This window comes from Pristis pectinata, chromosome 7 (assembly GCF_009764475.1).
Source record: "Pristis pectinata isolate sPriPec2 chromosome 7, sPriPec2.1.pri, whole genome shotgun sequence".
Taxonomy (NCBI): Eukaryota; Metazoa; Chordata; class Chondrichthyes; order Rhinopristiformes; family Pristidae; genus Pristis; species Pristis pectinata.
The window spans coordinates 19200790-19218917 of NC_067411.1; the positions used below are offsets into that span (position 1 = coordinate 19200790).

Below are 18128 nucleotides of genomic sequence, written 5' to 3' on the forward strand. Positions count from 1 at the left end.
TACTGCTGTCTGCTTCACTGTAAGAATGCATCTGATACAGTTCCGCAGTACAAATGTCCTGTTGCTTTGAAGCTCAGATGACATGCACTGTGCTTAGTCCAGCTGTAAGTTAATATTTGAACAACCATATGAACATACAAATTCAGACCAGGAGCAGTCCATTCAGTCCCTTGAGCCTGCTCTACCATTCAAAAGGTCATGGCTGATCTGATTGTTACCTCAACTCTACATGCCCACCCACCCTCAGTAAAACCCCCTTTGCTTATCTGGAATCTATTTACCTCTGCCTTAAAAATATTCAAAGACCCTGCTTCTATTTCCATTTGAGGAAGAGTTCCAACATCTTACCGCCCTCTGAGGAAAAAATACTTGTCCTAAATGGCTGAACCTATATCTGTAAATGATGACCCCAGTTTTAGAATCTTCCACAAGATTGAGGCCCCCTAGATTCATGTGTTTCAATTCCCTGTCACCCTTATTAACTCCAGTGGAGACAAGCTTAGCCTGTCCGACCTTTGCTCATAAGATAACCCACCCATTCCAGTTAGTAAACCCTCTCTGAACTGTTTCCAGTGTGTTAATATCCTTCCTCAAATAAGATCAATAATGTGCATGGTATTCCAGGTGTGATCTCAACTTTTCTCCATCTAGGTGATGCATTACCTCCCTATTTTTATTTTCAATTGCTCTCATCATAAATGTTAACATTCTGTTAGCTTTCCAAATTACTTTCTGTGCCAACCTGCAGGCCTTTCGCAAATCATGCAGTAAGATATCCAAATCCCTCTGCATCTCCAAGATCTGCAGTCTCTTACCATTTAGATAAATGCTATTTTTTTTCTGCCAAAGTGGGCAATTTTACATTTTCCCACATTATCCTCACTGGCAGGATCTTCTCCCAGTCACTTAACATGTTATTATTTCTTTGTAGCCTCCATCTCTCCTCTTCAAACTGACCCAGCTATCCAGGATCAGACCTGACCTCCCCTGCTGTCTTTGTGGAGTTTGCATGTTCTTCCTGTGACCACGTGGGTTTCCAGTGGGCGCTCCAGTTTTCTTCCCACATCCCAAAGACGTGGGTTGCAGGGTTAATTGGTCACTCTTGAATCTAAGGGAGTTGATGGGAGAATAAAATGGGATGAGTGTGAATGGGGCTTGGTGGTTGGTGCAGAGCTGAGGGGTCTACTTCCACTCTGTACGTCTCTCTCCTCCTCACTTCCAATATCTTAAGGCCTTTGATAGATGTCCTATTCTGTAAAACATAACACTCCCTGATCTCAGCCATTTACCTGATAGCCAGATCTAACCCTGAAACCGTGGCCCTAGGCCCCAGTTCTTCCCCCACCCAACGTTCAGCCTCAAATCACAGCCTCTCCCCTCCACCCCCACGTCCACTCCCAGTCCCTCATATCCCTGCCCCTCCCCATGATCCTGGGCTCTGAACCCTATCTCCTACCACCCCCAAATCTTTGCCTTGAACATTAGCCTCTCTCTCCCAAATCTGATTCTTGCTCTTCAATTCCCCATCCTCCACACAATAACTATTCCGCCCAACCACCACCAACCCACCCCCAGATCATCATTTTCCTTGGTTCCTCTCTACCTTTGGACCTGCCCTCAATCACAGATGGTGTATTATCAAACACAAAAAGTACAGCCTGACTGAAGTTTGTAGTGGGAAGCTCACACTTAGAGCAGTCATCAGAAACTTGCTATAAAAGCAACCTCAGGGTAGCACAATGGCACAGTGGAGCTGCTGCCTCATAACTACAGCACCCTGGGTTCGATCCTGACCTCCAGTGCGTCTGCATGATGTTTGCACGTTCTCCCTGAGATTGCGTGGATTTCCTTTGGGGGCTCCGGTTTCCTCCCCAAAGACGTGCAGATTGGTAGGTTGGCTGTTGTAAATTGCCCCTAGTATGTAGGTGAGTGGTAAAATCAGGAATGAATTGATGGGAATGTGGGAAGAAGTATTAAAAAAAAGGGGATCAGTGTAAGATTAGAATAAATAGGTGCTTGATAGTCAGCCTGGAGTCAGTGGGCTGAAGGGCCTGTTTCCATGCTCTGTAACTTTATATTTTAAACTGCTCACTTGTGAGGTCTGCATGAGACTTGGAACAGTAAGCACTCCCCACTAGAACAGCTCAGAACCTTATCAAAATCCGGCTGTTAACACTGCTCTGGAAATTGCAGTAAACTCAGTGCCACAGTTCTTTCTTGGGTAGGGGCCAGGAGGGGTGGGGGGTGTGATGCCTATCCCTGCACAATAAGAATGTTCCCACTCACTTGCCAGCAGCACAATACTCCAACCCATCCAACTTACCTGAAATTTTAACCCTTCAACATTAAACTTCAAATATTCTGTACAGACCGTCAGACTTGATTGTTATTAAGTAAACTTTTGGACTGGAGGTAGATTTCCTCTATGTAAGACAAAGACGAATTCTTCACTTAATTGCTGTTAAGTTTTAATATCAATTTAGTCATTGAATTTGTGAGGATTCTCAAATCCAATTTCAGCATCCTTTGTCTTGGCTTCTGAATTATAAAATCCCTTTGGGTAATAGATTTTACTTTCATATTTTTGTCCAGGTGGATGTAGTTAAGTGTGATTGATGAGTCATTTCATTTTTGCCTGCTAGATGGTGTTATTGGGCAATAGATTAGATAGACTAACGGGGCACAGATGCTAACCTCTACAGTTTGAGTAGAAGTTTAATTCTGTTTTGATTTTCCAGGGAATTATTTGGCTCCTCACTCTCTGCTTCCATTAAGAATTGCTGGATAGCAAACAGGAAGCCTGGATAATTCTTTTATCCCTGACTTAAAATGGTTCAGGTCAATTGCACCATGATACCAGCACACTCCAATGTACTGAAGTTCTAAGCAGAAAATCCTGGGGAAGCTTAGCTGGTTCAGGCAGCATTTGTGGAGGGAGAAACAGAGTTGGTGTGGAAGATCTTCAGTACAAGAAAGGTCTGTTCTCCCGAGTTTAGTTTACTAACTACAATCTTACGAATTAGACCAAATCTGACGAAGGGTCTTGGACCTGAAATGTGATCTCTGCATCTCTTTCCACACGACGCCAGTCCTAGCCTGCTAAGTATTTTCAGCATTTTATTTTATATAAAAGGTTTGCAAAACTGATTCCTGGGATGGCAGCACTGACACACGAGAAGCAATCAATCAATTAGAAATCTATTCACTGGAGAGCAGAAGAGTGAAGGGGATCTCATAGAAACCTATAAAACTTCTGACAGCAGTAGACAAACTAAATGCAGGGAGGATGTTCCCAGTGGGTGGGAATGCAGAAGCAGGGGTCTCAGCCTCAGGATATGGGGTATGCTATTTAAAACCAACACCAAAGAAGCTTCTTCACCCGTAGGTGATAAACTTGTGGAATCTTCTAACATAAAAGGCATTAAATCTATTCATGAAGCAGGTAGGTATATTTCTTAATGCTAAAGGCATCGAGAGAATGTGAGGAGAAAGCTGGAACTGGATAATGATCAACCACGATGGTGTTGAATGGTGGAACAGGCCAGAAGGGCCAACTGGCCTACCACTGCTCCTATTTCCTATATTCCTATGTTTCTCACAAACCAAGGATGTTAACACAGTGTCCAGTATTTTAACATAGCGAGTTGTGATATAAAACTTTTCTTTAAAACTTGATTTATACAGCACGGTAACAGGCTCTTCCAGCCCAACGATCCCGCGCCGCCCAATTACACCCATGTTACCTACTGACCCATACATCTTTGAAATATGGGAGGAAACCGAAGCACCCGGAGGAAACCCACACAATCACGGGGAGAACATACAAACTCCTTACAGCCAGCGGCGGCAATTGAACCCTGATCGCTGGCGCTGTAATAGCGTGACGCTAACCGCTATGCTCTGGTGCTGCCTCCAAGTTTTTGGTAACAGATGTAGTACTAATTTATAAAGGGGAAGTATGTGAGCAGTTGTAAAGGAATAATTCCTCTGGCTACAGGGAAACAGTAGAAGACTGGGATTATTTGTTTAACTCTTTCAGGGAGCTCTGCTGAGAGACCTTTTTCTGTGCTTGATTCTTCTCTGATTGTGTAGCCGTGGAACCTCTAATTTATGTGCCCATTACAAAAGCAATAGGTTTGAATTAAATAGGCCTTTACCCTTGCAATTAGCCCTAGGGTTCTTTATAGAAATGTTATCAAACCAAGCAGTTAGAGTAAGGTAAAATTGGTTTAATGCCAGTCTCAAGGTTATTGCTTGTGGAAAGACAAGTGAAACTGCAGACAGTGTAATAGTGCTGCCAGTGAAAGGCGTCTCAGTAGTGGCTGCACCACTTCCAACAAATAAGGAGTGTAGAGCCTCTAGTGGCATAGATCCCCACTTCACAATCTCAACAGCTGCTGCAGGACTATCACTGCTTCTGGGATGGCAGAGGGAAGCAAAAATCTTGTACTTGTGAAAGAGCAACTTTCATAACCATGGGGTCATCCCAAAGTACCTCAGATCCAAAGAAATTGGGAAGGGGCAGCCAACTTACACACAGCAAAGCTCACAAAACTGAGATAATGATCAGATAGTTGGTCTAGTGATGTTGGTTTACTGATAAATACTGGCTGGGGAACACCTCTGTTCTTTGTTCAAAGTAGTGCTTTGAGAATGTTTATATCCACTAGGAAGGGAGTTCCCTAGTATCTGCCCTAACTACATCCCTCATAATTCCGTATACACAACCAGGTCCTTGCTTAGACTCCTCCACTACAGATAAATCAAACCGAGTCTATCCAGTCTCTCCACATAGCTGAAATGCTCCATCCCAGGGAACATCCTGGTGAAACTCCTCTGCCTCCTTAATCACGTCCTTCTGATTGTTTGGCAACCAGAACTGTGGCAACCAAAACTCCAGCTGTGGCCTAACTGGTATTTTATAAGGTTGTACCATAACCTCCCTGCTCTTATAATCTGTGCCTTGGTTATTAAAAGCAAGTATCCCACTTGCTTTCTTCACCTCTTACTTACCTGTGCTGCCACCCTCAGGGATCCCTGAACACCAAAGTCTTTTTTGCTCAACATACCTTAGTTACCCTACCATTTATTGTTTATGTGCTACCCCTTATTACTCCTTCCCAAAGTGCATGGCCTTACACTTATCAGGATTAAATTTCATCTGCCATTGCTGCGGAACAAGTGGAAAACTATTCAACTTTCAGTCGTCAATTTGCAGGTCACACATGGCATTTGTGTATGTACAAAGTTGGAGGGAGAGCTCCAGGTTATTGTTGACTCCTGCATTGAAGTGTAGCAGAGGATGAACCTGACAATAAACATCCTGAAGACAAAAGTCCGCTACCAACTTACACCAATTTGCCCCACCTTCAACAATCATGATGAGACCCTGGAGAGTGCAGATCACCTTCCATATCTCAGAAGCCAGCTCCCAGCCAGGGCAGACATAGTGGATGAAACTCGCTATCGCCTCTGCTGCATTATAACAGCCCATGACCATCTGAGGAAAAGAATGGTTGAAGACCAAGACTTAAAAACCGATACGAGACTCATGGTCTACCAAGCAGCTATGATCCCCGCAATATGGAAAAGATAGGTACTCCAAAAGATTGGAGTGATTCACTAACAATGTTCTGGTGAAGGGTCTCTGACTTAAAGGATAACTTAGTTTTTCTTTCTGCAGATGCTGCCTGACTTGCTGAGTGTTTGCAGTGTTTTCTGTTTTTGTATCACTAATACTGTTTCCACAAAATCCTCCAAATCCACCGGAAGGTTAAGTGAACCAATGTCAGTATCCTCTCCCAGGCCAACATCCCCAGCATCGAGGCACTACTCACACTCAGCCAGTTCCAGTGAGAAGATCACATCATCTGACACCAGATTTCTGAAGCAGGCACTGTACTCCAAGTCTTTCACAAAAAGACGTTTCCAGGACAGCAGAGAATTGCTGCAAGACATTCTCAAAATCTCCTTGCAAATTGTAACACTTACCTACAGGAATCCCTGGACTGCTCAATATAAAAGGAGCATACAGAGAGGCACTGATCGGTTCATGTCTCTATGAGCACACAGTGGACAAGTGCACACAGTGGAAAGAATACAAAGCATTCTTAAATACCCATCCAATCACCCCCTCAAATCCTGCCTATGACAGAATCTGCAGATTCCACATTGGACTCTTTAGCCATCTCAAAATTCATAGAACTACAGTGGAAGCAAGCCATGTTCAGCCTAAGAAAGAGAAGGGGTCTCTATCTGAAATCCATGCTCCTGTCTAGACTGAGATTTTCCCACCACAAAATAACCCGATTTTGTGAAAAGCCACAAAATTCCCTCATGGTATGCTGACTAAATGTCCGCCATTAGTATTCTTCTTCTTCCTCTGTTAGACAGTCACTCAGAATTGAAGATGACTTGCTTTTACTCCAGTTTTATGCCCAGTGTGAGAACAGCAGACTCTTCTACAAATGGGGCAGGAGGGGTGGGTAGGTGGATAGGTTGTTTGTGAGGCTATGTGCTCCTTCTGTGGTTTACTCAGGCTTTTGTGTGCTCCTAATGCATGGAGCCATGATACTAATACCATCCCAAATGCACATCCATTCTGAGTGGTCATGGGCTAGGGATTAGTGGGGATGGTGCAATTTTTCAAATCGGCTTTGAATTCTTCTCGAATCTTTTCCTCTGTCTACCTTGCAATGGCATATTTACCCAGTAACTCATTGGAGCAGCCTCCAGACTGTAGCCATACTTGTGTCTTTATTGTTTTTTCAACCCTGCCAATTTTCAGTTTCCTTGTCTGAACACATGTCTGTCTAATCTGCTCTTATGGCCAGTTGTTGAGCTCCTCACATGACATATTGGAGTCAGTTGATATAAATGTACTTTTTCTCCTCACTTATCAAAAAGTGCTTAACCTATGCTTATCTCTTTGTCCAATGAGTGTCAAAGTTTAAAACTTCTTTCAATGAGAAACTCCACACAGAAGCTCACTGACGCTATAGGCTTGTGCCACAATGGACCAGTGTTTTGGGTTCTGATGTTAAGATCACTAAAATATGACTTGTGTTTTTCCTGTAGTAAACTAAATAACCTACCAAAACTTCTTCTGTTTCTAAAACAATTCTCATATCATTTTTTCATAAGAGTAAAAAAAGCACAGCTCCCTGAGCCTGCTCTGCCATTCAATAAGATCATGGCATATCTGATCTTCAGCTTCACGGTCATGCCTTTTTCCCATTATCCTTGACTCCCATATAGTCCAAAAATCTATCTAAGCCTTTTAATACATGCAAATAGTTGGCCTCCATAGGTCTCTGAGGTAGAGAATTCTAATGATTCATGACCTTTGAGAGAAGAAATTCCTCCTCTTAAATGGGCAACATCTTATTCTGCAGCTATGCTCCTCATCCAGATGTCCCATGAGAGCAAACATTGTCCCTGCATCCATCCTGTCAAGGTTCTTCAGAGATGTATGTTTTAATAAGCTCACCTCTGATTCTTCTGAACCCCAGTGAGTAGGCCCAACCTAATTAATCATTCCTCATAAATCAATTTTAATATTCCTTTGCCTAAAGATCTCTTCTTATCCTTTATCTTTACTCAGCAAAACCAGTCTCACAGCACGTAAGTCCTTCAAATGGAAAACAACACACATATTACCAATCATCATTTTGTACCAAACTGGAGCTCACACGACAGGAGGCATTCTTCCCTCAGGACAAGGCAGATGGAGTGTCCATTTTCATCTAGGCAGCAACATTTGAGCGGCCTCACTGAAGAATGACCTAATTTTATGTTTGCTTCACATATTCAGTTCCGGGAACAGTAATTGTATGGATTAAAAACTCACAATCTTGAATATGTTGAACACTCAATAATTCAGAAACAGCTTCTTCCCCTCAACCTTCAGATTGCTGAGCGGTCCATGAACCCATGAACACTACTGCGTTATTCTTTTTTCTTTGCACTGTTTATTTATTTTTGTAATTTATAGTAATTCTATGTCTTTGCACTGAGCTGCTGCCTCAAAATAATAAATTTCATGTCATTTTAGTCGGTGATAATAAATCAGATTCTGATTCTGATATGTAGTGGAGGCTATCATTCCATGATTGTTCTCTGTTTGTTAATGAACTTCCTGAAGCTTCTGCACCATAGAACCAGAATGATATTAATCATAATAGTTTCCTTTAATGTGCTTGTAGTATAATGTAAGGCATAATAAGATTTTGAGTATTAACTAAAGTGTGCAAACAAAATATTTATGTAAATAGATTTGCATAACTTCTTTTTCCCTTTCTTATTATAGGGGTTCCAACACCCAGTCAAGAAATTCTTCGCCATACATTGAATATGCTTGTAAGAGAGCGAAAAATTTACCCAACTCCTGATGGATATTTTATTGTAACTCCACAGACTTATTTTATTACACCTTCTTTAATAAGAACAAATAGCAAATGGTATCACCTGGATGAAAGGATACCTGACAGATCGCGATGTACTTCACCACAGCCAGGGACTATAACTCCATCTAACTCTGGCTGCCTCAGAGACAGAGCCCATCACCGAAACCATTGCGATTCTTGCAACTGCTTCAGAGAGGAATTTCATAATCACTCATCTACTCTTCAGAAGAAATCAATAAAAGATTGTAAGGACTCCTATTGTCCTCCTTCTTTCAGCCAGATGCCAATAACTCACACTGAAAAAAGTAAGAGTACGGTTAACTGTTCATATAAAACTGAAACGTTGCCAAAACCCAAGGATGGAGAAAAGCAACCAAAAAAATTTGGTCTGAAGTTGTTCAGATTGAGCTTTAAGAAAGACAAGTCAAAACAGTTGGTGAATTTTTCTGCCCAGTTTCCTCCTGAGGAGTGGCCTCTACGTGACGAGGATAATCCGACCTCAATACCGAGGGAGGTAGAACAGGAGATAATTAAACGCATTAACCCAGACCTGACAGTGGAGAATGTCATGAAGCACACGGCGCTAATGAAGAAACTTGAAGAAGATAAGGCCCATCGAAATAAACCAGGCTCTTCTGCCCAACATAGTGGCAAAAGCAAAAAAAGTAGAGGCCACAAAAAGCCCCATGGTAAGTCCCGATCACACAGCAAGTCAAGGGTTCCTAAGGGGGAGCAATCGGAAGATACTCATTTAGATGTAACAGAGTCCAGAGAATATGAGTTTTATGATCCAGTTACCAGATCCCCATGTGATAAAAGTACAAGTATGGAAATGAAGGGTGACAACGGCTTTGTCACATACGACAAAATAAATATGGCTGAGTCTCATTTTCCAGTGACCCCAGAGTGGGATGTGTCAGGTGATCTATACAAGAGAAGGATGGAGAGCCAATTTCATGAACATTCCAGGGAAAGTTTACAATCCAAAGTACATCGGAGCCACAGCCATACGCAAGACAGAAAATCAAGAAATGATAGGACCAGCAAAGCCAAGGAACGGTCTAGATCAATGGATAATTCGAATAGACCCCTTGGCACTATTTTGTCAGGCACTGCAGAAGAGATTCAAGGATGTAACATGGATGAAAGCCACTTGAATAATGACAAATTGCGTTCTTCCAAATTGCTCAGTCATCACAGATCAGGGCTGACATCACATTCAAATCATATTACTGAGCCAAGTATACCTGAATGTGTTGATGTTGATAATTCAACAGGCCTTAGCAATGCCTGCAATCCACTGGAACCCATTACAGCTGGAGAAACCTTGCCTAATTACAATGATCCTAGTTGTTCTGATGCTGACATAAAAGCAGACGATTACTTTCAGTGTAATGCATCCAAGGAGACGGTTCGGACTGTATCTTCTCCATCAGCTAAATGTAATGATGAACATCTGTTTAAAGATTATGATGCTTTGACCTTGTCTGATGGAGTTAAGAAGCTGTCCCCTTTGGATAGATTCTTGAAACACCCACCCATTGAAGAAAATGTGAATGGACAGCTGGAACAATTGTCACTGCAGCAGAAGCATTATCCTGAAAAAATGGATATGAACAGCATTAATTTGCCTGTAACTGCACAGGCATCAACAGTGTCGTTGCCAAATGGACAAGTGTTTAAATCACAGTCTGAAACTCAGACTGTAAATCATGTGGAGAATAATTGCCAGGAACCTCCTGGAATTTCTTTATATGAACCACAACACAATAAACCATCAGAAGTATTTCACACAAACTGTGAGAACCTTGTTGGTCTAACAAGTGCAGTGCAATCACTGCCAGGACACGGAGACATGACAGGACATCCAGAGTCTTCTTTTGATTATTATAATGTATCTGATGATGACTCAGAAGATGGCACCAACAAAAACCAACAGGAAGGTAAGAGCCGAGAAGATGGTGGAACTGTGCAGTGGTTGCTAGAACGAGAGAAAGAGAAGGGTCTCCAGAGAAAGTTTGAGAAGCATCTAACTCTCCTGAGCCCAAAGGAAAGTGACACCAGCGCCAGTCAGAAAGCTTCACATTCTGCTCGACTAGATAGTATGGACAGCAGCAGTATAACGGTAGACAGTGGATTTAATTCTCCACGGTAAGCATGTAAATGTAAATCCAGCACAGTCACTCATTTGAGAGCTTTTAAGTTTTTTGATCTTGTAGTAGAATGTTTCATGGTATAAGACTTCAAAATTAGCTAATGCAATGTATACAAGATAAAACCTGTAAAATTTAGAAATAAAGAATGAAGAATTGTTTGATCTAGCATAAAATGTAATTAATCATAGTGATGTACTCCAGTCATCATATATTTCTCTTGCTTTGTTTCATTATATTATTAGATAAACTGACAATTTTATGCAAACCAAGCAGGTAGCATAGCAAAATGTTCTGACTTTGTGAAGAGCAAGTTACTCACCTCTTGACTCCACAAAACTGATCCAACATATAGATATCGTAAAGATTATGATGCAGTACTTCACTGCATAAATGTAACCTCAGCACCATTTAACAAAGTGTCCATTCCTTAAACATTCACTCCCTCTGCCTCAGCGAGCACCATGGTCATGGTGTGCACAACCTACAAGATAGACTGCAGTAATGACCCAGGGCTACTTCAGCAGCACCTCTGCTAGCCCATTGATCTCTTGCTTAGAAGGACAAGGATAACAAATGCATTGCATGTGCAGGAGCCCCTCCAAATCCCACCCCATCCTGACTGATACATTTATCACTGTTTCTTCATTCATGCTGGAACAAGATCCTGGACTTCCCCACTTAACACCATAGTGTGAATACCTTTACCAAACAGGCAGCTCAAAGGGAATTAGGGATGGGCAATAAATCTTGGCTTTGTCGTCCCATGTGTGCATAAAAAAAATCAAAAATCGGACCAGATTTTCAATTATTTTAAAAAATAATGAATAAAAACCCAAAATTCTATAATGAATAAAAACCCAAAATTCTACCATCTTGATGGTGATTGCTTCTGGCCAGGAGCAGAACCTGAAAAAGTGAAAAATAAGACATAGAAAGTTAGACGTACTGTAGCCTTGTGATTATTCAGAGACCTAGACTAAACATGAGTTCCAGTTCTACCATAACTGCTGGGGAATTTAAATACTATTAATTAAATAAATCTGGAATAAATAGTGGGAACTATGGAACTGCAAGATTGGACTAAGATGGTTTACTAATTGGTGAAGCTAATTTGCCATCCTTACCTGGTCCAAGCTGATTATAACTCCAAGCCCACAGAAATGCGGTTGAATTTTTCAATCCTCTGAAATGGCCTAGTAAGCTGTTCTGTAAAAGGACCGTTAGAAATGGGTATTAAAACTTGGGTTTCACAGTAATGCCATCATCCTCTGAAGGAATATTTAAACGAATCAGAATATGCTGTTGTTATTTCTTATGAAAAATTGTAAAATCTAATAATTCAACATGGATTTCTCATTCTAGTTTTTTCAAAGCTAATTGTACACAAAGGTTCTCTGACACCAAGATTGCCAAAATAGTTTTGCAGATATCAAAACCCTGCACCACAGCTTATTTTTCATTGGATAAGTATAACAATGTAGAATTCTAGAAATTCTATCACATAACACAATGTTCTTACTGTGCTACATGACTGAATTTTACCAAAAAACCTGAACACTAATAATTGGGAACTTAGTGTGCAACATTGTTCTATCGTATACGGCCTTGTATGGAATAAGAATATGGTACCTGGGGTCACACAAAATTGACAAGCCCACTCTCTTACCCCTAGCCTGCACACTGCTGCTTTAAGCCATTGCCCAGATGCTATTGTGCTGAATTTTAGATGAGACCTTAAAATTAAAATGTGTAATAATTATTTGGAATTCTCTACCACAGAGGACAGTGGACATTTAGTCAGTGAGTGCACTTCAGGCTAAGATGAAAAGACTATAGGCACTGAATCTCTGGACTTTTTGATTGGCAGAGCAGGGGTGAAAGGCATACTCCTACTCCTATTACACACTTATGTCCAATGTCAAATTAAACATTTTGGTGGTGATACTGATAGCTCAAAGTCACACAAAGCCTAAAGGAGTGTATATGGTTCAGGAATGAAATTAAAAGGGAAATGAGGATAAAGGGTGCATAAGAACTTGACAGGTAAAATCAAAGGAAACCTTCAGCTGTCTAATAAACGTGGGAAGGGAGAACAGAATAGAAAGGAAAAAAAATGAGTCTTATTGGAGACCAAAATGGCAGCCAGAATGTGATGATAGACACAAAAGTTTGGAGTGAATAATTTGCAGTGTCTTCACAGAGGCGGGGAATAATATAAACATTGACGTTAAGGAAGAAGAATGTAAAGTAATGGCAATGAGGAGCACAGAGAAAAAGGACATATTAAATCTTATCATCTTCAAAAGTGGATCCATCACCAGGCCTGGATAAACATCAGATTAGGAGTAGGCCATTTACCTCTTTGAGCCTTCTCCATTTATGAAGTTCATGGCTAATCTTCTACCCCAATGGCATTTTCTGCACTTTACCCATATCCCTGATTCCCTTAAATATCCAGACATCAACTGATTCAGTTCAATGGCTGACCTTCCACAGTCCTTTGGGATACAGACTTCCAGAGATTCACCATCTCTGCATAAAGAAGTATCTCCTCCTATCAGTCCTGATTGCCTTTTTCTAATTATGAGATTGTGACCCCAGGTTCTAGACACTTCAGCCAGGGAGAACTTCATCCGGTCTTTCTAGCCCTGTAAGAATGTTGTGAATTTCAATGTGATCTCTTCTCATTCTTCTAAACTCTGCATAGTACAGGCCTAGTCTGCTCAATCATTTCTCATATGGGAGATGTACGCCATCTCTTTAAACAAAGCAATGAGAAAATACCCACTAGCCTGGACTATAATTTGCCAATGCGCTTGCCTGCAGATATAGAGCTAGAGATTTGGAAAGCTGCTGATGTGACATTGTTATTTAAGAAAGTAGAAGGACGTAGACCAAGTATCTGCAAACTAGAAAAAACTGGTGTAAGCAGTGGGCAAATTGTTGGAAAGACTTATAACGAAGAGCTTCTTGAGGACAGTCAGCATGGATTTGTCAAGGAACAAAGGTTTGTGTCTGATTAACTTAACTGCCTGTGTTGTGGAGGCAACAAAGAATATTAGGATAGATGTGCACAGATTATAAGAAGGTGTTTAAACGTGTCCCATATGGCAGGTAATCAGGTAAATAAAATGCAATGGGCTTCAGGAGAAAGTTGCAAGTTGGGTTTACAAGTTGATTCAGCTGCAGAAAGCAAAGTATAATGGTCAACTGGAGATTTAGTGACTGCAGGGCAGAATACAGTGGTGTTCCAGAAGGCATGGTGAGAGGCTTTGGACTTTTCATGGTGTACATAAGCAGTAAGAACATAAGAAATAGGAGTAGGCCAGTCAGCCCCTTGATCTGGACTTGTTTGTAGTGGCCACAGTTAAGACATTTACCAAATTGGCAGTGTGGTTTAAGTGAAGAATAAGGTTTAAGCTTTAGGAAAGTAGCAATGGGCTGGATTTTCCGGGCATGAATGTGGCAAATAGAATTCATTCTGGAATGAATGTGGGAGGAAACAAAAGACAAAGGAGCACGGCCCCAGAGGATTGTATTATAAGGACCATCTAATCTGAATTGGTTTTTCTCTGGATCGAAGGAGATTGAAGAGAGATTTAATTGAGGGGTTTACATTTTTGTGTAGCCTGGACAGGGTAAAAGAAATACCCTACTTCCATTAGTAGAGGAGTCTGTACTAGGGGGCATAGAATTAAATTAGTCAGTGAAGGATTGGAAGGAACTTGAGAAAGAAATGAATCCATGTAATAACTCGTGAGAACCTGCATCTAAAAGAGCAGTGGATGCAGAAACCCTCAGTACACTTTCAAAATATATTTGGATGGGCATTTGAAGAGCTTCACCATGGAGCAAGAAGTGGGATTAACCTAAAGTCTATTTTTGCCAGCATGAGAGCCCTCCTTCTGTGTCTTAAATTTCTGTGATCCAGGGACTGAATTTGAATCCCAATCACAGCAGCTGAGGAAGTTAGATGTAAATCATTAAATACATCTGTAATAAAAAGCTCATGTTGGGAATGGAGACCAACACAATGCTGTTTGAAAACTTACCTGGTGCCCTAATATCTTTCAGGAAAGGAAATCTGCTGTTCTTGCCTACGTAGCCACTCAGTTCAATGTGGGATGTGTGATTACTGCTGATCGTGCCCACATCCTGTGGACAAGTAAATAAAACATTGGAGCTTTCTGCATATGCATTATTCCCATTTTCCCAAGAGTACATCTATTAGCCACATTGTAGGGGAAATTTTCCAATTTCATGCAGCTTCAGAGCACGTACAAGAAATTCCAACATGTGGCGTTCATGACTTTCAAATCATTATTTTAAATGCTTGGGGAATCACAAGCAGAACATTACCAACTCCAGTGTGTTCCTTGGAAGAGAATCTTGACCAGTCACAGAGCTAGAAAATTATCCTTGGATTATTCTTCTGGATTGACTCAGTGCGACTAACTACATGGTTGCTTATTATGCTGAAACAGATGCCCATCAGCAAATAGGATAGGACTAGACATATTTAAGACACTTACACACAACAAAGTGGAGTACAGAAGGAGTAAAGACTTTCAATATAATGAGCTAGATTTACCCAAGTCACTGACATTTCTAGTCCGCTGTTTAATCCTGCATAAGTAAAGTATGCAGCAGGAAGCAACATAGACAGTGAACACACATTAAGTTCTGTGTTATTGCAATATTAACATAATCTTTCATACTGTCCAGCTGGTCAGAAATCTGTGCATCATGCCTGTTTCATTGTCAACCTCCTGGTTTTATTTTTCTCTCTTCTTTAACTTCCCTTTCATTTTACAACAAGTGAATGTTATGATTTCAGCAAAGTTGAGATGGCAGAAGGATGATTTAAAAAAGCACATTTATTGTCATTTGTAAAATAGGTAAGTACAACTGTGAAGGATGTGCAATCCTTGAAAAAAATTGAAAAATCCTCGATGACAGCTCACAGCACCAAGTATTGTCACTGCACAAAGTAACTGTCAAATTCTGATATTACAGGTAAGAAGTACTGCAGGAATATTTTGTTATGACCTGAGCATGAATCTGTACCCTCCATCATGCCTCACCACCAAACCCTCAGAAGAACAATCTCTAATGCACTACACTGGTATTTAAGTTTCCCAAATTGTCTATGCTTCAGGCCTCTTTGAGTAGTGTTACCCAAGAGGGCCAGAAGTTGTGAAGGATTAAATGTTGTGACATTAGTGTTTGGGAGCATTAATGTTTTTCCATCCATGGTGTCTTTCAGTACTCGTGAAAGTCTGGCCTCTAACACCTCAAGCATATTAGACAGCAACAGACATCAGAACCCCACTCTTAGTCCGGGACATGGAGGCACGTCTGAATTCAGTTTCCGAGCAACTGCAGATCCTGCACCAAGTGAACCTGAGAAACTGCAGAAGCCCGCGAAGTGTCTAGCTTCTGTTACCAGTGTTTGAGTGCTTTCAGTAGTAGATGTCAGTGGCAGATTCTGTACTGCACCCTTGGCAATCACATACCTGCACTTCAACTGTTATTTGATACACATTGGGCATGCTCTTACATTACAAAGGCCATGCAAACCACATGTAGAAGCCATTTCTATGACTTGGAGATTTTTTGTTTCCATAAGTACTTATTAATTTTACTTCTTCATCCTTTAGGTATTGAGTGGGTAATGCAGCTTACTGCATGGCATTCGCCTACATCATACTGCATGAAACGTCCATTGTGGTTTTGGTAAAGAAGAAAAAAAAAGCACAAACTGTTTTGCACTTCTTGGCTTTGGGTTCTGATGATATTCTATCAAAACTTCATTTTTAGAAATAATCTTCTTTAGAACATTATCAAGCCAGCAAAGTACTCCCTCAGTGATTTTGCGAAACCAGTGCATGTGTTAAATCTGGATGAGCACCTATGTGACAGTCTTACACACTGAAGATATTATCTTCAACTCTATGCGTCAGTTATTTCAATAAATGTTGTTGTTAATAATAGTTGTGTGGTACCAACAGATATATGTTGCACTATTAAAAGATAAAATAATGTATCATTTTTTTTTTACTGTATAAGATATACATCTGGTTGTGTTACTGTACATATAAATCACTATTGAAGTTGTTGAAAGCTAACCATATAGAACAACAGTAAAGTTGCTACAAGTTTTACAGTTGCTGTAAATCTTACACCAATATATGTGAACTTGATGTGCATTATTTTCTTGTACAAATAAATATGCTTCAGAGAAATGCTGCTGAATAAGCATCTCTCCAGATTTGAACAAAAATTGTTTTATTTTGCATTGCACGGAGTGAGTTAGCAGTACATTTGAGGCATTTCGATCATTACAAGGATCAAAGTTTGAGCAACTTAAACCTCACCTGCACCCCATTAATATATTGCCACCACCGGCTCCTTCTTAACTGTATTAATTACTTTTCATACCGTGAAATATATACTTGCTTTATAGACGGAAACTTACCATTCTTGGATGACATTTTCAGACCTGCACAGTGTTGCAGACATTTGTGAAGAAAGCAAATGCCTGATGCCGCATTAATGATAAAAAGGTAATAGAAGATTGTTTGCCACATGGTGGCACATGCAGCCTGATATTATGTTTGCTATTAACACCAATACTGGCATAGCAGCAGGTCTGTATTTTCATTTGTGACAGCCCTTTAGTCTCTTTGTGTTCTGTGGTGCCATTAAATGATTCGCATTACGTCATTATTGTGGCTTTTATGGACCAGAGCAGCAGATTGTGTCCCAATCTCTCACATGCTTCAAACTGAAACCAGTCCTCTAGTCTTGTTTCTTCATTTAAACTGAGTTTGCTTTCACCTTGTATTCCGTGAGCCTTATCCCACAATAGGTGAGAGGTCTTTGCAAAAAAAAATCTTGCAATGTTTTTAATCATTTGGAATCGCGTAACTATTTCCAGTGCACCCAAATCATGTAATATCTCTGTGATATCATAAACACATATATCAGGCATATAAAAGTGTTCAAGGCAATAAGAGTAGTGGGATACGTTAGTTTATAGCTATCTCCCCTTTCATTTGGTTCAACTGAAAATTATGACAACAAAACAAAATGTGAAATTTGTTTTTAAATTGTTGCTATAAATACAACTCTACAGAATGAGAGAATTTTTAATATAAAATGTATATATGTTAATAACATATGTGCCTGATCTGTTACCATCCATGATAAGATCTTAACGACAAGACATTGCTGATGAGATACATGAAATTTATATACAGTGGTAGATCCGAAATGACCTTTAATGTATGTAACACAAACATTTTTTTCCACTCTAGGTAAGATATTGTTCATATTGCACATAACTACCTCCACGGCTTTTATGAAATGGTAATGGAGACTGCAATGTAGCATGACTTCCTCTTTCTGCACCTTCCCTCTCCTGCCCACTCTTCCTATCTCTGTTACCATCTCATAAACAAGCTTTCACCAGATGATTGCTTCTGAATTTTAACGCTGGTGCTTTAACTCCTGGAAGTGTGGGTTCCAAACTGAGTTGACTTCCATACAATGTTCATTTAAGTTC

At 40.5% G+C, this 18128-nt stretch overlaps 1 protein-coding gene across 9 annotated transcripts in view; it reads left to right on the forward strand.

Moving 5' to 3' along the window:
* Window positions 1–16523, forward strand: part of LOC127572737 (storkhead-box protein 2-like) — a 240739-nt gene extending 224216 nt beyond the window's left edge. For 6 of the 9 annotated variants that reach the window (XM_052020295.1, XM_052020296.1, XM_052020299.1 and 3 more), the window contains 2 exons: window positions 8309–10556; window positions 15828–16523. In XM_052020295.1, the coding sequence (XP_051876255.1) occupies window positions 8309–10556; window positions 15828–16017 (2438 nt within the window). In that variant the 3' untranslated portion in view covers window positions 16018–16523. Of the gene's footprint in view, window positions 1–8308; window positions 10557–15459; window positions 15578–15827 lie in introns of all 9 variants that reach the window. The other 3 variants (XR_007956669.1, XR_007956670.1, XM_052020297.1) reach the window with 3 other exon arrangements.
* The last annotated feature ends 1605 nt before the right edge of the window (window positions 16524–18128 follow it).